Source organism: Galeopterus variegatus, unplaced genomic scaffold (genome assembly GCF_000696425.1).
Source record: "Galeopterus variegatus unplaced genomic scaffold, G_variegatus-3.0.2 Scaffold4574, whole genome shotgun sequence".
Classification (NCBI taxonomy): Eukaryota; Metazoa; Chordata; class Mammalia; order Dermoptera; family Cynocephalidae; genus Galeopterus; species Galeopterus variegatus.
The window spans coordinates 126,734-146,325 of NW_007730685.1; the positions used below are offsets into that span (position 1 = coordinate 126,734).

At 57.3% G+C, this 19,592-nt stretch overlaps 2 protein-coding genes across 7 annotated transcripts in view; one reads left to right on the top strand and one right to left on the bottom strand.

Moving 5' to 3' along the window:
* On the top strand, positions 1-10,226 carry LZTS2 (leucine zipper, putative tumor suppressor 2). 6 transcript variants are annotated; one of them, XM_008587866.1, is made up of 5 exons: positions 1-66; positions 5,472-5,921; positions 6,541-7,203; positions 7,760-8,029; positions 8,835-9,719. In XM_008587866.1, exons 2-5 carry the CDS (start codon positions 5,514-5,516, stop codon positions 9,516-9,518), a joined length of 2,025 nt encoding a protein of 674 aa, XP_008586088.1. In that variant the 5' UTR covers positions 1-66; positions 5,472-5,513; the 3' UTR covers positions 9,519-9,719. The 6 variants fall into 6 exon arrangements, with proteins under 6 accessions (XP_008586088.1, XP_008586085.1, XP_008586089.1 ...); XM_008587863.1 differs by having other exon boundaries at positions 11-125; positions 8,835-10,226; XM_008587867.1 differs by lacking the exon at positions 1-66 and adding an exon at positions 154-215.
* The window catches only part of PDZD7 (PDZ domain containing 7), an 18,986-nt gene continuing 9,410 nt past the window's right edge, over positions 10,017-19,592 (bottom strand). Inside the window, exons 8-16 of the mRNA XM_008587861.1 lie at positions 19,260-19,454; positions 17,379-17,429; positions 16,667-16,842; positions 13,643-13,734; positions 13,414-13,505; positions 13,175-13,246; positions 12,029-12,628; positions 11,617-11,717; positions 10,017-11,193 (exon numbers count right to left, since the gene is read on the bottom strand). Coding sequence (XP_008586083.1) covers positions 10,801-11,193; positions 11,617-11,717; positions 12,029-12,628; positions 13,175-13,246; positions 13,414-13,505; positions 13,643-13,734; positions 16,667-16,842; positions 17,379-17,429; positions 19,260-19,454 — 1,772 coding nt within the window. The 3' untranslated portion in view covers positions 10,017-10,800. The remainder of the gene's footprint in view (positions 11,194-11,616; positions 11,718-12,028; positions 12,629-13,174; positions 13,247-13,413; positions 13,506-13,642; positions 13,735-16,666; positions 16,843-17,378; positions 17,430-19,259; positions 19,455-19,592) is intronic.

The following is a 19,592-nucleotide window of genomic DNA, read 5'->3' on the forward strand; positions in this document are numbered from 1 at the left end:
CCCGAAGTCCGGAGCCCGGAGCCCGGATCCCGGAGCGAGCTGGGGAGCCGGCGTTCTCGAGGCGAGGTGGGCACGCTAGAGCAGCAGCTGGGCCGCAGCCGGAGCAGCGGCGCAGGTGGCGCTGGGTGAGTGGTGGGGTGGCGGAGATGCAGGAACTCCCGCCTCCCGCACATCCCTGCTCCGGAGCGAACTTTCTAGGGAAGCTGGGGGATGCGGTGAGTTGGGGATCCCCACTTCGTGGGGCGCAGGCGAAGAGTCTGAACAGGGAAGCGACACAGAAACTCACACCGACTGGCCCCACACACGCGTGCACACAGACCCACGCATGCAGTCAGGACACGTGCGCTCGGAAGGTGCGCGCCCAGTGGGTTACCCTCGCAGTTCCAGGGGCAGCGCCACCGGCCCGCGTGGACCCCTAGCGGGCAGGGCGCTCTGCTGACGCGTATTTGGTGGGGAAAAGCGGCTGCCCAGTGACCGCCGACCGGGGGGGCGGGCCGGGTGGGACGTATCCGGCGGTTCCTGCTTCCCGGCCGCCCGCAGGTGAAGACTAAGACGTAAACAGGCGCCGAGCACGTGACCGCTCCGTAGACAGTGGGCTGTGCTCCCCTGACCCCACCACAGGGCGGGAGCCCCCTTCCTCCACCCCCTCCCCTCCCCTCCGGAGTTTACTTGCCCCCAAAGCCGGCGCCCCTCCAGCAATGTTAAGCCCTCTCCCAGAAATGGGAGCACAACGCCCCCTGGAGCCGGGGTGGCGCAGGAGAACGGGAGACTGTTGGGCTGGGGCGGGGTCACTTGGGCTCCTCCCCTTCCTTCTCCCAAGCACATTCTTGTCCCCATCCCTAAAGGTATCGGAGAGAGGCCCTTGATGGCAGTGGACAGCTGCCCCCGCCCCTTACCCCCAGCCCAGGGAGCGGCTGCCTGAGCGCCTGTGAGTCCACTCCCTAGCACCACCTCCACCCCTTGCGGAGCCGGGAGCTCCTCCTTCCGATGCAGGAGCAGAAAGCCCACCCACGGAAGACTGGGAGTCCCCCTACCCCAGGGAATGCATGATTATAAACACCCCCTCAATACCCCCCCCCCCAGTAGAAAGGAGAACTAGCCCCCTCCCCCCGGGGAATGAGGGAGTGGGCAGCAGCCCTATGCCTCACTCCCTGCCCCCCACTCCTGCACACAAGCGGAGCCCAGCTGCTGCCTGAGCTGGGCAGGCTGCCAGAAAGGGGAGGAGGCTTTTGGTGTCCCCAGGAGGCAGGGATCAGGGCAAGGCCAGAGGAGGGGGTCTGTACGAGGGAGAGGGACTCAATCCGTCCTCCTAAGGCTGAGGGTCTGGGGTGATCCTGACGGTGGCTGGGCTGTTTCCCTTTCCAGGGAAAAAGAAAGAAAAACAACCCTTTCCATAGAGCTAAAAATAGAGCTGAGAGCCGGCCAGAGCTGTAGCCTGGAAAGGGGGGGATGCTCCTTCCTGGGGCGGAGCAAGCTCTGGCAGGCCTTGGCCCTGCGGGGGGGTGCGTTAGGAGGAGGGAGGCTGTCCTTGCCCGGGGTACGGGCATCTGCTAACCCGACCAGGCCACAGAGACCCCTACGGGAAAGTCTGTGTGGTAGAATGTCTGTGGAATATGATGCAGATGCGTAAGAAGTTGTCTGTGTAAGTGACTGTCAATAAGACTGTCAATGTGTGAAGGATGATTAGGAGACTGTGACAGGGTGCGAAGGACTGCGAGTTGTGAGTGAAAGACTGTGCACAACAGGCCTGTGACACCAAGTGTGTCTCTGTGAGTTGGTTTGGAAGATTATGGGAAGAAGCAACATGGAACCACGTGACGGATGAGACTGTGATTGTGGCTGCATGAGACTGAATGTGGGAAAGGTCGTGTGGGTGTTAAGATTGTGTTGTTTGCGAGAGGCTGAGAATACTTGTGACTTGGGAAAGACAGTGGAATGTTGACTGCTGTGAGGCTGGCCTAGGCTTGGACTGTAGATTTGGACCGGTTCAACCCAGTGATTGTTGGGGGTCCAGAGACCGCCCGTCTCCGAGCAATGACCTCTCTTAGCAAATGACAGCGAAGGAAGGTTCGGGAGCACAGAGCTGCGCCAGGGGCAGGCCGGGGCTCGCGGAGGAGAGGGCGCAGTGTTGGGGAGTGGGATAGGGACCCTATGGTGGGGGCGACGGTGTGTTCTCCGAGCCGGCCGGCAGGTGGCGCCGCCTCTGCAAATCCTGGTGTGCAGCCTCCGACCCGCTGGGGGTGGGGCAGGCAGGGACTCGGCCTCGGCCCCCGACTTGTGCTGGGGCTCAGGGCCCCAGCAGCCGGAGATTAGGGGCGGGGGGCAGCTGACCCTCGGCCTCCCACTCTGGACTCTGAAGCTGGAGAGTGTGTCTGGAGGAGGCTTCGCCTAGAGGAGCGGAGGGGGAGGGGCAGCCGCCGCCGCGCCTTGGCCCTTTGTGCTTGAACAATGACCAGCTGCCGCTGGCCCCGGGGCCCCGGCTGGGGTAGAAGGTGACCCGCCACCGGGAGTCCCGAGCCGGCTGAGCCCCTAGACCCATAGTTGCCGGGCCTTGGAGGGAGGGAGCCTGCTTGCCATCGTGAAGCCCCTCCGTGCGCTCCGGCGGACACGCGTGACGTGGGGTGCTTGCGCGTGTCCGCGCCCCGGGGGCGGGGACGCCCCTCGGACCCCTCCCTCGCGCTGCACCGCCTACTCGGGCCTGGGGGGGGCTGGCCTGGGCCGGGGGCGCCGCGGAGGTGGAGACAGGGCCGGGTCCGGCCGCGGCAAGTGGCTGCGAGCGGGCTGGAGCCGGGCGGCGCGCCTGTGGAGCGCCTGGGGGCGGCCCGGGGCTGAGCATGGAGCAGCGCGGCGGAGGTGAGGGGGGGCCAGGGCTGGGAGGCGACCTGGGGGCACCCCCAACTTCTGAGCGGTGAAGTCCCGTGGGGAGGCGGCGTTCCATGGCTGCCCCCACTTTAAGAAGAGGGGATTGGACTTTTGAGTGTGGGTTTGGGGGCTCCCGGCTGCGTGTCTCGGAATGGGAACTCGCGATCCCAGACTTGATTTCTCTTGACTGGTCCTTGGAATTTGGGGATGGAGAGACTTTCCCCAACTCTTCAGCCCCCAAAACTGAGGGCTGTGAGATCAAGGGCCTTGGTCAGACCCCTCTCTGGCCCTGGCTGAGCCCCAGGCCTTACTTAGCTCCCCCAGCCCACTAAAGAAGAGGGGTCCTGTGCCCGAGTGATTACTCAGGGAGTGCTGGGGAGAATGAGGGGCTCCCTTTACCCATAGCCACAAACGCATTTCTCAAAATGGAGCCTCCACTTGCCCCTCCTTCTCGCGAGCGGGAGCCTGGCTGGCTGGGGCTGGATTTCCAGACGCCTGGCTCGGGCTCCAGCTCCTTGGGTGTCTGGCTTTCAGGGCCCAGCTTTATGGCACTCTGGATTTAGGGGCCCTTGGCTCACTGTTCTGCCTGTCCGTCTCCTTGTCTGCCTGGCCCTCCAGGCCTCTCTGAGTCTTTGTTTCTTGTCTTTTGGGTCTCTGTCTTTCTTTGAGTATCTCCTCCCTTCAGTTTTCACTTTCTCTGTGCTCACTGAAGTGGGGCAGTCAGAAGTGCCAGCCCTCGTGGCTCCTGAAGAAGCCCCTTCCCCACTGTTCTCTCTATGCTCTGGAGTGGTCCTGGAGAAGGGGAGGGGAAGGGTATTTTACATCTGCTTTGCTGAGGGCTGGGACTTATGGGGTGGTCTCAGCCCCCAGCTGTGCAGAGTGGCCTACGATTGCTTCCTGCACACCACTCAGCCCTTAACCCCAACTGCTAGCAACTCCTCTCTCAGTCTGGATGCCTTCCTGGTCTCGGTGTCTTTCCACTTGGGTGGGGAGGATGGGGTGGGCTTCATGGAGCACAAGCAAGAAAGAAGGGGACCAGATCAGGCAAAGGAGTCAGGTAATGTGTCACCTCACCTCACACTCCAGAGAGAGAAGAAAAAGAGGCTCCCACTCACCCAATTTTCCCTACATAATATGCAGGCTCCCACCCACTTCCACACAACTTGCATTCATACAGATGCCTCTGTACACACTTGGACACACTCACCTTCCTATTCACGCACTCACGTGAGGTACACACACAGGAGTTCACACATAAACTCATGCATGTGTGAATGTACTGATACATCTGTCCAAACTATTTTCTCATATATTCACATGCATACATCACACATCTGCTAGTTACATGTGCACTTATAACGTATACATACTTCCTAATGGTGACCCCTTATTTACACACACAATTCTTGTAAGATGTACACATATGAACTCATACATATACTCATGTACATATGAATGTACGATACATGTGTCCAAACGTACAATGTACCCACTCATGATGTTTCACACACATTTTCATATACACACACAGCGTTCATTTTCATGCTCCTGTGTGAATAGTCACACACACAAATAAGTAAATGCACACACTCCTACTCCCAATTCTCTGTCCACTTCTTGGCCCCGACTCTGCATGATGACTTCAGCAGATGCCTAAGTCCTGGTCATCAGCAGCTTCAGGACTAGGGAGGGAGTTCCGGTTGGAGGCTTGCTGTCCCCTTCCAGGAAGGAGCAGGGCCTAGGGAGGTGGAGCCCTCTTGCCTGGGCTCCAGGGAGCTGAGGTCTTGGAGTGGCTGCCAGTGATGATGATGGAGCTTCTACCTTCATCCCCTCAGGGTTACTCTGGGGCCTATCCAAAGCTGGAAGTTTTCATAGAGGGTGACAGTGGGGCAGGGCCTATGTAGACTCCTTTAGGCCCAACTGATTGGGTGTGGAGAGGATAGGAATTGTCATGGAAATAAATGTGAGCCTGCATCCACCCCTGAGAGGCAGAGACCCAAGAGGGTACCTGTGGGCTCCCTAAGAGCTGTAGGTTTCTTGTTTGGCCAGTTCCACCCTTGCCGCCTCTCTGTCTGGGAGAAACTGAGGCGCAGGAGGAAGAGGCAGGGCACTGCCTGGCCCTGGCTCTTTGTTCCCTAATTACCATCTGAGTTACTGATTGCGTCCCTGAGGTTGCCTCTACCCAAACTGCTTTGTAAGGAGGTCACCTGTCTCCGGGGACCAGGGACCTGTGCCAGGAGCTGGTAGAGAGGGCTTTCTCCCTAACCTGAGTCCTGGCCTCTATGGGGGATGCAGGTTTGGGCTTGGGCCTGGGCCTCTGCTGCCAAGTGGCCCTGCATAAACACCCAGGCCTCTCATGCCCCTCATCATCTCTGCTCAGTGGTTCAGTCCTCAGTCCTGTCCAGACCAGAGTTGGGCAGTGATCTGGGGCCCAGAGAGAATTGAGGTTCATGCCAGTACTTAGAGGGAGAGCCTTGGTGGGATCAGGGCTTGTTACTGATATCGGGGTGGTGGGCGGGAAGGGGGTTGGCCTGGCTCAAGGGGTCAGGGCCTTGCGTAGGGAGGGGACTCAAGGTGGAGGGACTTTGACACTACTGCCCTGCTCACAGGTTGCCCTGGAGGCCCCTGGCCAGGCCTAAGCCTCCACCACCATGGCTATTGTGCACACTCTGCCAGTGCCACTGGAGCCTGCTCCTGAGGCCACCACTGCCCCACAAACTGCAGCCATGGGCAGCGTGAGCAGCCTCATCTCAGGCCGGCCCTGCCCCGGGGGGCCAGCTCCTCCCCGCCACCACGGCCCCCCTGGGCCCACCTTCTTCCGCCAGCAGGATGGGCTGCTGCGGGGTGGCTATGAGGCACAGGAGCCACTGTGCCCAGCTGTGCCCCCAAGGAAGGCTGTCCCTGGCACAACCTTCACCTATATCAATGAGGACTTCCGGACAGAGTCAACCCCCAGCCCAAGCAGTGACGTTGAGGATGCCCGGGAGCAGCGGGCACACAATGCCCACCTCCGTGGACCCCCACCCAAGCTCATTCCTGTCTCTGGAAAGCTGGAGAAGGTGAGCACCAGCTTTTCCGTGGGGGCCTGGGTGGAATCAGGAGCCCCCTCAGGCAGCTAGAATTTGGAAGCCTAAATAGAGGAGAAAGTGCAGGCTCCAGATTCACCACACCTGAGTTCTAATCCCAGCTCTGCTCATTCTGGCCATGTGACCTCAGGGAAGTCACTTAACCTGTCTGATCCTCAATTTCTGTATCTGTAAAATGGAGGTTATAGGTCAGCCCTCCCAGGATTGTTTTGAGAATTAAATCAAATAATGCTTAGCATAATGCCTGACACATAGCATGTACTAAATAAATGCTAGCTACTTAAATTACTGTTTCTGTACAACAGCTGTGTGTCTGACTTTGGGCAAGTCCTTTAACCTTGCTGAGCCTCCATTTCCTCATCTGTAATATGGGGATAGTGGTAACATTTTGCTTTTATGGCTGTTACAATGATTAGAGATGAACCTTTCAAATCACTTGATGTAGAGCTGACATGCAGGAGGCACTCTGCCAGTGGTAGCAATTGTTACTAATATATAGGATTGGGGACCCCAAATGGGAGGGCAGGGAGTGTGACAAGGGCTTTGCAAGATTGGTCAGCTCATCCCCAGTGTCCATGGCACCTCATTTCAGAACATGGAGAAAATCCTGATCCGCCCAACAGCCTTCAAGCCAGTGCTGCCCAAACCTCGAGGGGCACCATCCTTACCTAGCTTCCTGGGTCCTCGGGCTGCCGGGCTGTCTGGGAGCCAGGGCAGCCTGACACAGCTGTTTGGGGGCCCTGCCTCCTCCTCCTCCTCTTCCTCCTCCTCCTCGGCTGCCGACAAACCCCTGGCACTCGGTGGCTGGGCCAGTGGCTGCCCATCAGGGACGCTATCCGACTCTGGCCGAAACTCACTGTCCAGCCTGCCCACCTACAGCACCGGGGGTGCTGAGCCAGCCACCAGCTCCCCTGGTGGGCACCTGCCCTCCCATGGCCCTGGGCGGGGGGCATTGCCTGGGCCAGCCCGAGGGGCCCCTACTGGGCCCTCCCACTCAGACAGTGGCCGATCCTCCTCTAGCAAGAGCACGGGCTCCCTGGGGGGCCACATGGCTGGGGGGCTCTTGGGCAGTGGTCCCCGGGCCTCCCCTGACAGCAGCTCCTGTGGGGAACGCTCCCCACCGCCACCACCCCCTCCACCCCCTTCGGATGAGGCCCTGCTACACTGTGTCCTGGAAGGAAAGCTCCGCGACCGTGAGGCAGAGCTTCTGCAGCTGCGAGACAGTCTGGATGAGAGCGAGGCGCCCATGTGCCAGGTGTGGTCAGCGGTGATAATGGGGAGTGGCGTGGCAGAACATCCAAAGGCCCTGGGCATCCAAGGAGCATTTCCATTCGGGGGGAGGGGGGTTGGGCAGTTGCAGTTGTCACCCTACCCCCTCCCCTCCAGCTGTCTGGCTTAACCTGTAGAGCAGTAAGGAGATGGAGTGCATGGATTCCAACTCAGCACTGCCATTGTTTGGGACCTGAGCAAGTACTTAACCTTACTGAGCCTTGGTTTCTTCATCTGTAAATGGGGATATTTCTGGCTCCATAGGGTTATTATGAAGATTAAATAAGGCAAAGGATATAAAGTGCTTAGAATAATGCCTGACACCAAGGGAGTGCTATATAAGTGCTTGCTCTTGTTATTGTTGTTTCTAGTATTATCATAAAAGTAGTTACTCTTGTCATAATCATCGTTTGGTAGCATGTACCCACCCTGAGCCCAGGGCAGTGGGCCACCGTAGCAGTCAGTGAGTGGAGAGCTGGGGACAGCAAGGGCTGCAGGTTTGGGGGAGCTGCCCAGGACCAGGTCTGCCTTCTCGCCCCCAGGCGTACGAGGAGCGGCAGCGGCACTGGCCACGAGAGCGTGAGGCCCTGCGAGAGGACTGTGCGGCCCAGGTGCAGCAGGCGGCACAGCGGGCCCAGCGGGCCCAGCAGCTGCTGCAGCTGCAGGTGTTCCAGCTGCAGCAGGAGAAGCGGCAGTTGCAGGACGACTTTGCACAGCTGCTGCAGGAGCGGGAGCAGCTAGAACGGCGCTGTGCCACCTTGGAGCGGGAGCAGCGGGAGCTTGGGCCACGGCTCGAAGAGACCAAGTGGGAGGTGGGCCAGACCAGGAGGGGCTGGGAGCAGGGACACACAGGGACAAGCCCTGGAAAGATGGGCCCAGCCACACACCCCCTCACCCTGCCACCCTCAGAGGGCCTCCCCTTCTTAACCTCTGTGAGAGGAGGGTCCCCCTCTGATGTCCCTTTCTGTGTGGGGTTCTCCTTGTATATCCAGGTCAGGTCTCCTCATCAGCCCATTAGTCTGGTCTAGTGCCCACATAGCCAGTGGCTCTCCCATCCCACTGCCTCCCAACCAATAGTAAGAATGTAGGGCTTATGTTACGTAAGTGTGTCTTTTACACCTCATAACAACCCTATCAGGTGGATACTGTTAATATGCCCATTTTATAGATGAGTAAACTGAGGCTCAGAAAGGCTGGAGCCCAAAATCACACCTGGCAGTGGCAGAGCTAAGATTGGAACCCACTCAGTGTGGCTCTGACATCTATGCTCTTAACCAGAACACCTTTCATCTGGAGATGTGGACACTGCCCTCGATTGCTGTGACACCTGCCACCACCCCATCCCCAGCACTGGGCATTTCTTCCACAGTGTCTTATGATGGTTTAAAGACATCAGCTATGAAGGAAAAAGATCTGGGTGTGCGTTCCGCTGTAGCCACTTACTAACCATAATACCTTCGGCATATCACTAGACTTGCCTCAGTGTCTCCATCTGTAAAGTGGGGACCATGATTGAACCTCTTCTCCCCAAATGTCCAGCCTAATGCACAGGGCTTGATCCCCCTCCCTCTGGGAGAACCCTTCTCACCATCTTTCCTGATTGCCTCCCACCCCCAGGTGTGCCAGAAGTCAGGCGAGATCTCCCTGCTGAAGCAGCAACTGAAAGAGTCTCAGGCAGAGCTGGTGCAGAAGGGCAGTGAGCTGGTGGCCCTGCGAGTGGCGCTGCGGGAGGCCCGGGCTACACTACGGGTCAGTGAGGGCCGGGCACGGGGCCTGCAGGAGGCAGCCCGGGCAAGGGAGCTGGAGCTGGAGGCCTGTTCTCAGGAGCTGCAGCGGCACCGCCAGGAGGCTGAGCAGCTGCGTGAGAAAGCTGGGCAATTGGATGCCGAGGCCGCCGGACTCCGGGAACCCCCTGTGCCACCTGCCACCACTGACCCATTCCTCCTGGCAGAGAGTGATGAGGCCAAGGTGCAGCGGGCAGCAGCTGGGGTTGGGGGCAGCCTGCGGGCCCAGGTGGAGCGGCTGCGGGTGGAGCTGCAGCGAGAGCGGCGGCGGGGCGAGGAGCAGCGGGATAGCTTTGAGGGGGAGCGGCTAGCCTGGCAGGCGGAGAAGGAGCAGGTGATCCGCTACCAGAAGCAGCTGCAGCACAACTACATCCAGATGTACCGGCGCAACCGGCAGCTGGAGCAGGAGCTGCAGCAGCTCAGCCTGGAGCTGGAGGCCCGGGAGCTCGCAGACCTGGGCCTGGCCGAGCAGGCCCCTTGCATCTGCCTGGAGGAAATCACCGCTACTGAAATCTAGGGCCCTTGGCATCCATCTCTGTAGGGAGCTCTGCTGAAGAGGGGCAGTAGCCGCAGATCCACTCAGGCCCTGGGACACACTGCAGATCTCAAAGTCTGAGGGCCCAGAGCCACTCATTCCCTGGGATCCAAGCCTCTAGGCTTCTGCCAAGAATTTGGGGTAGCTCTATGACTTGGAGGAGCAAGATCAGACCCCTCAAAGGTCCCCATGTTCACTGTCACCCAGAGGCTCCTACTCACTCTACCCACTTCACTCTGCAATTGCTGCCAGTGCCACTCTGCCATCCCTATTCACCGCAGATGCTCACCAGCCCACTCCAGCAAGGGAGCTGGGAAGAGGAAGGGACTCCCTTATCTCCACATTCTCCCCCACCCCAAAGCCAGAGAGAGCCAGACGGCACCAGCTGCTCCAGATGTGCCTGCCCCCACTCTGAGGGACAGGGCTGGGACGGGGGTCTGATCCCCAGATTCCAGCTCTGCAGCCTCTGTCCTAGAGTGAGAGGGCTGAAGTCAGACCAAAGGAAGAACTCAGAAATGTCTTGTTTATTTGTGTTTGTGACCAACCAGCCCCTCCCCTCACCCAGGTTTATGGCCTCGTTTTCATTTGTATACTTTTCACACTGTAAATTTCTTGTACAAACCCAAAGAAAAATGTAAAAAAAAAAATTTTTTTTAAAGTGAATGTGCTGGATAAAGATTATGGGAACTTGTTTAGCCCCCATCCCCTTTATTTGCTGGCCACTCCCCTGAGAAAGGGTGATGGAGGAAGGACAAATCCAGTAGAAAGTCTGAGGTCCTAGTGGACCACAACATGAAATGCTCTCAGGGTTTGAGGGCCTAGAGAAGACTTCCCTCCTGTCCCTTGCACAGAATGCTGCTTGGGGCTGAGAAGTGGATATGTTGACCCCTTGAGGGCCCTATCTGAGAGTCCATGTCCCTCAATGCATGGGGAATCAAAGGGGGGCATCACAAAGTGCCCACCAATTCCAGGCAGGCTCCAGACCTTGGCTTTCTCAACCCTCTTCCTGTCTTGGAAGGTTGGGGAACAGTGAGTGCAGGTGACACAGCCTTCCCACTAGCACCTCGTCCTTGGACACTAAGTTTATCTGGAAAGGGCAGAGCCCTAGTGACGACTGGGGAGGGAAGAAAGTGGTAAAATCAGAGCCACCTGTGTGGAGTAGGCAGGACAAGCGGGAGTGGGAGGTTCTTAGTCCTGAGAAGGTTAGTAGGCGAAGTCCTGGAGATGGCAGGAGGCTTCTGGGGGTCAGTGGGAGAATCTGCGGTCAGCGGGAAGGGTCATGGGATAAGCGGGGAGAGTCTGGGCTCTGTGCCAGAGAGGGGACTGAGCTGGGCGTCAGCTGGAGGGCCCTGGCATCAGTGGGAGTGTCTGGGTGTTGGTGGGCAGGGCGTTGGTGGGAGGAGTCTGGGAGCCAGTTGGGGGTAACTGAAGCAGCATCGAGGGGTTGGGCAGGGCAGTGGTCAGCAGGAAGGTGCTGACCAGTGAGGGCTAACAAGCCCGAGGGTGAGGGTAGTGGGCTGGGCCCTGGGACCCTGACCACAAGCTCCATGGGCTCCCGAGCCTTGTTTCGATAAGCCCGACGGATGGTGTCTACTGCTCGCTGGTGGGTCACCTGCTCCAGGCTTTCTCCATCCACTGCCACAAGCTCAAAGCCAGCCTGGATGGGAGTGGGAGAACCACAGCCCTTTCTCCTCATGTCACCCCCACCCCATCCTGGCCTGAAGCAGGTCCTCTCACCTTCCAGCAGCTAGGGCACTCCTCCCCTGTCTGGGTGGAGAGGATGGACAATGGGACTTTTGTGCCTGGAGCAGTTGGGGGCAGGGTGGGGCACAGACAAGGGCCCTTTGTCCCTTGGGGCTTGGGGTGGAATAGGATGGGCAGGCCTCAGGCTCAGGCTAGCATGAGGGGGCAGATCTTTCCCTAGACCTGCTCATCCTGTTCACCTGACCCCACTGTCCCCAAGCCTCCCCCCACGACCTGGCTAAACATGTCTGGCTGGAAGATGAACATGCACCAGCCCCACCCCACACCAGAACTCAGCTTTGGGCTGAGAGAGTGGGCCCGGGTGCTCCTCACCCACCTGCAGGGCCCCACTGAGGAAGGCGGCCCCTCCGGGGAAGATCTTTTCTATCTTCACCATGGGCTGCACCTTGGACTCGATGCCTCCAGAAATGCTGATGCCTGGTGATGGTGAGAGACACTGGTGAGAGTGCAGCCAGACCCCCACCCAGATCTCCCAGGAGAAACCAGGGACCCCATCCCCAAATCCAGGGTTTCCAACTTTTCCCAAACACCAGGTTCTGTTATTACTCATGTCTCACTCCAAAATCCACCAGCCTCCGACCTCCTCAACTCTAGGCCCCCCACCTATACCCCAATACCCCAGATTCTGTTCCTAGGCCCAGGTCCCATAACCACACCCCAAACCCAAGCCCACCAACATCACCCAAACCTGAGACCCCCCTGCCAGACCCAGGCCCACCTGGACTCACCCAAGGACTGCTTCATCTTGGACAGCGTGACTGTCCTCAGCTCTCCACTGGGGGCCTTCATGTCTGTGTCCTCAGGTGTCCTGCCAGTTCCATTCTCCAAGGGCCCTTGCCCAGCCCCCACTTTGGCTGCCTGCCCATCCAGAGGTCGAGGCAGAGGGGGCCTGGCCTTCCGAGGCTTATGGCAGCGCCCATTGGCCACGCTGGGAGTGGGGATAGGCGCCGGGGATGGGGAGCGTCTGCGTCCAGGGGACTTGCCTCGAACCCGGCTGTGGCTGCGGCTGCGGCTGTGGCTCTGGGCCAGGCCCTGGCCCTGGCTATGTGGAGTCTCCTCGTGGCTCGGGGGTTCTGTCAGCAGCCAGTTAGGCCGTGGGGGCCGGGGAGCCACGGGGGGTGGCTGGGGAGGGGGCGTGCAGGTGCGTCGGTGTGAGGCAAAGGCATCTACTGGCACGTCTTGGAGAGGGAGGACCCCTTTGTGAGGGTGGCGGGTGGCAGTGGCACTCAGAGAGAGCTTGAGGCCCCCCAGCTGCACCCCCAGCTCCCTGTCATCTTCCTTCTCTGAGACGCCATTCACAGGCAGCAGGTAGAAGCCTCCGCGGCTGTCTGGGGAAGATGGTCAAGGTCAGGCTGCCCCCTGCTCACCTCCCAGCCTGAGCACCTTCCAGACCCCAGTCCCTGCCTTTCTTTGTGCAGAGCCTGTGAGAACCAGGCCTGGGTTTGCTCGGGCCCCACCACAGAGTGTCCCGCAGTGACGGACACTGCCCACGGGGGCCGGCAGACAAACATGCTCCGTTATAACAGTAGTATTTTAATACTTTCTGCTGTAATAGTTACAGTTCTATTTTAAAGTGTCTAAGAAAAATATGGCTAGTACATCAAACTGGTAATTTCTTGGAGATTATTGCATAGAATGAGTCTCGATTTTAAAAGTGAGTGGGTTTAAAACCAACTATTAAGTAAATAATAGTACAAATGGTGAGCAGATGTGATAAAAATGGCCCTAGTGGACGAGGGTTTTCCTTCAGGAAACCACAGTGTACCTCTGAAGCCACAGCTGCCCCACGTGCGGGCAGGGACAGAAGACCTACTCTCCCTGCCCCAATCTCCCCCAGGTCATGCCCCTTCCCAGGCTCTGGGGCTCTCACTGACCAGGCACAGGTGTGATGAGATGACGCTTGGGTGGCATGTCCTGCCGGGTTGGTCTCAAAGCAGGAGGCCATACTGGTTGGAGAAGAGAACAGATCAGAGGCAAGGCACCCCTGCCAGGCTCCCTGATGGACACAGCTCAGGGCTCAGGCAATCTCTGCCACTGCCCCCACCATGGGATCCCACCCCCACCCCACCTGAGGCTCAGGATCCAGAAGTCCGACCCTCTCCCCGCTGCTGACCTGCCCTGCTCTTGAGGGCCTCGAAAGCCTCCAGCTCCACTGGCATCACCATGCTGTCGAAGCGGCCCAGGTCCGTGGGAGCCACCACACACCTGGGAGAGGGCAAGAGACGGAGGGTGGGCAGGGGCCCAGTTCTGGAGGTGCCGGCAGGAGCTTTAGCCGTGAGGAGGTTGGGGGAGGTCAGGGATTCCCTTACTGCCCTCACGCCCTTCCCTTCACTCCCTCCCACCTGATGTCCCTTAGCAGCAGCAGCTTCTCAGGCCTGTCTAGGATGGCCAACAGGGGCCGCACCAGGTCCTCCACGCCACCCTCGTGGACATACTGCAGATAGAGGCACCACAGGTCAGACAGCAGTGGGGACTTCCAGAGCTGGGTGAAGGGAAATGCCAGGGAATATAGGGGCCCTGGGACCCATCCAGCCCTCCACCCTTTAGGAGAGGTTCATCCACCCCCAGGCTGTCCGCAGGATGATCTTATCTTAGTGACTAGGTACAGGCCTCCAATAATAATAACAGACCTGTAATAAACAGCGAGCCTTTTACATATGGTCTCTCATTTAGCAACCACTCTGAGAGATGACATTAATTATTCCTGTTTTACAGATGAGGAAACTGAGGCTCAGAGAGAAGGATTTTGCTCAAAGCCACACAGAGAAGGAAGTGTGAAGAGGTACTGGAACCTGCGAAGTCTGGTTCTTGCCTGCTCTGGAACAGAAAAGGATGTGCAGAGAGTGGACTCTCCTCCCCACACCACCTCCCAGGCAGAAGGAAGGAATTAGAGCCAAACATGAGGCTGTGGGCCTGGCTGTCCCAGCACGTGTCTGCATACAGACCTACACATTAGGCTTTGTTCAGGGCTGGAATGGGGACCTTGGGGAAGGGGTGGCTCTACAGAAAGCCTCTCCAGTCAGTACCCTGGGGGGTGGCACCCCTTCAGCCTGGCACTGCCGGGATGCCTCCAGCCACACCCCATGGACTCGGAAGAACTGAACACTGGGAGTCGCCCTACTTGGACAGCATACTGCCCCCTAGTGGCGAGAGGGAGACTGATTCAGGAACATGTAGACATAGAACATCTCCTAAGTGTAGACACAGAGATAGAGCAGGCCCTGGTGGTCAGAGGGAGTCATTCGTAAATATCTGGAAATAAATAAAATATAAACTACGTGTGTGGCCCCAAACCACACACAAAGTTACAAGGACTCACACATACACATGTCAACAATACACTCCCTTTGGTTTGGAGAGAGATACATGTTACACAGAACCAACCACATATGTGCACACAGGTCAAGCCCACAAACCCTAACTCGGCAATAATTAAGTGCCAGGTCCTGTATGGGGCAGTGGGGGCACAATGATAAAGACCCTGTCTCCGATCCTCAGGAACTCAGTCTAGTGACTTGAGGTGCGGATGAGCCATGTACCCCAGCGAACTAGAAATCACGGGCAATGGGGCACAAGGAGTATCAGAGGAAGGTGGGAGGATCAGAGTGGGCTTCATGGAAGGGGTGACATTTACACTGACACCTACATGATAGATGCAGGAAACAGCATCAAAGCTGGGAGGAAAGTGCTCTGAGGATGGTGTGGAATAATGAGTAGACTGAGCTTCAGCTTGGCCATGGGGTCCATGAATAGCCTCCATGTAGGGCTGTGCAGGTTGTGACTATGTAAGTAGCACCCCCTACAGTTGTGCAGTGCATAACCTGCATAAATCTATGTGGTGGCTGTGGGAAAGCTGAGGTTAATGCGTTGGGGGGTCAAATCAGGGAGTCAAATGTGAGGGTAAGGAGCTTATACTCTATTCTGCCGAAGATAAGGGGTCCCTAGGTGGCTTGGGGAGTATAAAGTGAGCAAAGAGGTGGTTTAGAATTCCTGGACTGGTGGCTGTGGAGAGATGGCTTAGAGCGGGAGTGGGGGCCTGGGGGTCAAGGCTATACCTCTGAGTCACCAGGGGGACTTTACTAATCACTCAGGGCAGGGCTCCATCCCAGAGTGTCTGATCTCTTGGTGCGGGTGGGGCTTGGGTCAGGTTTGGATGGTAGGTAGACTCCGCAGGTCATATGGGGGCACAGTGAGAGGAGGCCCTGGTTTGGGCAAAGAAGGGGAGGGGAGGGATGAGGGGAAAGGAGTCTGCCAAAGAAACAGACAGAGCCCCACCTAGTGGCCAGAACCCAGAGTTGCAGGCTCCTCTTGCCCTGCAGAGCCGAGGTGACATCTACTGAGTTTAGCCCAAAGCCCTGAGCTGTCCCCTCCAAAGTGCACCTCCATCTGCAGTTCTGTTGTGGACCAGGCCTTGGTAAAGGGACACATGAATGACCACATCTCCATCTCCAGGTGACAATGAACAGATGCACACATGCACTAGCCAGACACATACACATACACACACACAGAGATAATCGTGCAGTCATGTTGACACGAACCCAAGTACCCCACAGAAACATCAATGTATACATCAAATGGACACACAGCACAGCCCCACCCTGAGCAAGACGAGGGGTGGGGTATGCACAGGCAATTTTCTGAAGCCTCTCAGCTTGCCCTCGCACACGGTGTGCACTGACACATGTTCCTCACAGGGAGCCTCTCACAGTACATCTTGGTTTTCCAGAGACAGAGCAGTAGGAGAGGACCTCCCAATCCTCCTGGAGGGGGTGAGCCATGCCCCCACAGCCTCCCCAATATTCGGGCTCCAGGGACTTCAATCTGACTCCTACCCCACCCCACATGGGTCCTCTGGTTCTGTTTGAAGTGGAAGGAGCAGAGAACAATGGCGCAGGTGTGCCGGGGAGGGCTGGGATGTGCACTTATTGGGTAGAAGGACAGGGACCTGGCATGAGGCTGGGCCTGCTGGCTGACCCAGGAGCAGGAGGGGGCAAAGGGGGGTTGGGGGAAGTCCAGGGGCTCAGAGAGGGCAGAGGCAGGTGACTACAGGGACTCACTTCTCCCCACTCATCCCCTGTCTAGCTCCTCTTCTCAGTTTAAATATTAGCTCCTTGGAGAGGCTCTCAGGGACTATGCCATCTAACGTGCCTCCTGGGTTGTCTTCTTACATCCTTTCCCTTCACAGCACTTGCCTGCCCTGTCACCGTGGGTGTTTAAGTTCTGGTTATCACCTGTATCCCCTTCCTTCTCTTAGTGACCACCGATCTCCCAGCGTCGAGCTCAGATACTGGTCAGTGGACAGTGGCCTGAATGAATGAAGGGCTGGGTGGCTGGGTGACCACATGCTGGGGCCAGAGGATTACCCGGGAGCAGTGGCGGGTGACAGCCAACACCTCATCATTGGTTAGCAGCCGCTGGGCCAGGTCTTGAATGAGGGGCTTCCGGCTCTCCCAGGCCTGCACCTGCTCATCCACATTGGGCAGCTGGCTGGAGGGGCTCCCGGACCTGGCAGAGAGCAGGGCCCGGCCCTTTTCCCGGTCTACAGGGCAGAAGCAGAAGAGTCTGTTGAAGGAGCCAGGAGCCATCAGGGGAGGGGCAAGGGCTTGTCTAAGTGGGGCCAAGCCCCAAAACAGACCGGCTGAGAGGCCCAGGTGACCAGGACAGAATCCCAGCCTAGCTCATGCACTTCCCACCACGATCTCCCATAGCAACCTGCCCACCAATGGAGCCCCAACCCCAGCCCCTCAGCCCCCACACCGACTGCTATACCAGTCTGTTCCTTAATGGAGTCTAGGCCTAGTGCCCCCTGGACACCTCAAAAGTACACTGTCAAATTAGTCTGTTCCCCATGGGAGTCTCAACACAAGCCCCCAAAATGCACCCCAATATCTGTCTCAACCCTATCTTTTCTAGTAATCTTAATCCAATTCTTTTAGCTGACCCAATATGTACCTATCTGCCTGATCCCCTATGCTTGACCCCAGCTGAGTTTAGTCCAAAGCCACTTAGCTGGCCCCCAACATGCACCCTCATCTGCTGTCCATTGCAAACCAGGTAAAGGGGTGCATGGGTTACCACGTCTCAGTCTCCAGGTGACGAACTTCTGCACAGGCCCCACGCCCCCTGCTATAAAGAAGAAACAGGCTCAGCTGCAGGCCTGGCCCCCAATCCAAAAATGAGGGTTGGGAGGGCTCAGGACTGGCTGGAATGGAGAGTTCAGGCTGGGAGTATGTGGGAAGTGGGGGAAAGAGGCCTGGCAGTGAGGGACTTTGAAGGTCATGCTCAGCTAAGGGACTTCATTCGCAGGCAGTGGGGAGTCGGTGGAGGTTTTGGATTAAAAGAGGGTGCAGCCTGAGCTCTACTTATGAAGATTAATTTGGAAGCAAATGTTTGAAGGGAAGAATCTGAAGGACAGAGCTTGGGGAGCACCTACCTTCTGGGGACAGACAGAAAAAGAGGAGCCTTTGAAGGAAAGAGAGGAGTGGCCAGAGAAGTGAAAGGAGAACCAGGGGAGAGCAGGGCCCTGGGAGCTGTGGGAAGAGAGATGGGTCGAAGGAAGGGCCCTGGCTGGCTCTAATGTGAAGGGATCTTCTCTCTCATGGGACCATCACCTTGAGACCCCAGGACATCTGACTCCAGGATGGAGCAAGATCAAGTGCCTCATCCTCAGGCTGTTTTCGCCTAACCAACACCCACTCCACCTTTTGGAAACAGCACCCTGATTTTCTCCTGGGGACCCACCCCAGGTACTCAGCCCATGTACTCCAGGGTGGGCACATGACCCAGGCTGGCCAATTAAAGCACCTTGTCTCTCTCCCACATCACAGTGATTTGTTCAGCATGGCATGTGATCCCAGCTGGGCCAGTGAGAGCCCACCCTGGGACTTCAGCTGGAACTATTTAAGGAGAAACTCTCTTCCTCTGGGCTTGCTAAGCACTAGTAGCCATCTTACCTCCAAGTTGGCAAAGCCACATGATAATGAAGCCAACCCATGGGAAAGATGGAGGGGGTAGATGGTAGCGTTCTGATGACATTCTTCAGACCTTTATACTGAGCTTAAATCAGTAGCTGAGGTAAGAAATATTTGGTTTTCTTTTTTGGCAGCTGGCTAGTATGGGGATTCGAACCCGTGACTTTGGCATTATAAGGCTGCATTGTAATAAAAATAAGTGCTTTTTTAAAAAGCGATTTTGAGGGCTGACCAAGTAGGCTCAGTTGGTTAGAGCATCGTGCTGATAACACCAGGATCCAGGGTTCAATCTCTGTACCGGCCAGCTGCCCCCTGACCTCCAATAAAATTACGTAAAGCTACTTTGAGTTGAGTTTCCCCCACATGCAATTCCAAAATCTTAACTCATCCACTCTTGGTCTAGTTTCTGAAACTCACCAGAGAGATGAGAGGGACTCTTGTGAGGGTCCTCAGGAAGCCTCTGACATAAGTACAGCCTGGGCTGGGCCCTTCTGCCTTGGCCCTAAACTAGAAATGGTCGTGCTGAAGGATGGTTCTAGAACTGGTGGAGCCAATGGAGCTCTGGCCGGAGGATGTAAAGCCAAACACTCTAGGAAGAGTGTGCCCTACCGGCACCACCACCACTACCAGGAGAACAGGGCTCTGACCTGAGCTCTTCCACTCCCTTGCTGTGCTGTGACTCTGTTTCCCTTTCTGTGAAATGGGGAGATGAGGCAGTATAACAATGACCACTACATTTTCTGAGTACCTTCTGTGTGCCAAGGTACTACGTGATTTACATATGCTAACTCACTTATTCCCCACTACTCCTAAAGAAGTAGATACTATTTCTCTCATGTTACTCTTGAGGACACTGATGCTTCCAGGAGTTGAGAGGTGACTCATAACTGGTAAGAGGCAGTGTGGGATTTCAACCTAGAACTGCTGGATGCCACAGCTGGTGGACTTTTCCCTGTCCTCCCTGTCCCATCAATCCAGGACTTACCTTTCTCCAGGTCCAGGCGAGGGCGTGCTTTGGCTGGGCTCCCACTGTCCAGTGTCCAGGCCTCTCTGCGCCCGTCCCCTGCTAGCCGCCCCTGCCGCCCTCCCTTGAAGAAGAGGTTCATCAGTGTCTTGGAGCGCTGCAGGGCACCCTTCTCCCCAGGGGACCCCGACTTCTTCTTCCGCTGCTTCTTCTCCTCTGCAGACACGAGGGAGCACCCGGGGGGCTGGAGGGGTGGGCAGAAGGGAAGGACAAGGGGCAGGGGTGTGGGGAGGAGCAGAGAGAAGGGAGAGTAGGGAGCAGGCAGGATCTGCAGCCGTGTGGGGGGTAGGGTGG

What these genes read in the sequence shown, in the direction of transcription:
- LZTS2 (XM_008587866.1), top strand. Translation starts at nt 5,514, where the DNA reads ATGGCTATTGTGCACACTCTGCCAGTGCCACTGGAGCCTGCTCCTGAG. An exon ending in TCTCTGGAAAGCTGGAGAAG is followed by an intron (nt 5,922 to 6,540) that starts GTGAGCACCAGC and finishes ACCTCATTTCAG; the next exon opens with AACATGGAGAAAATCCTGAT. An exon ending in TCGAAGAGACCAAGTGGGAG is followed by an intron (nt 8,030 to 8,834) that starts GTGGGCCAGACC and finishes TCCCACCCCCAG; the next exon opens with GTGTGCCAGAAGTCAGGCGA.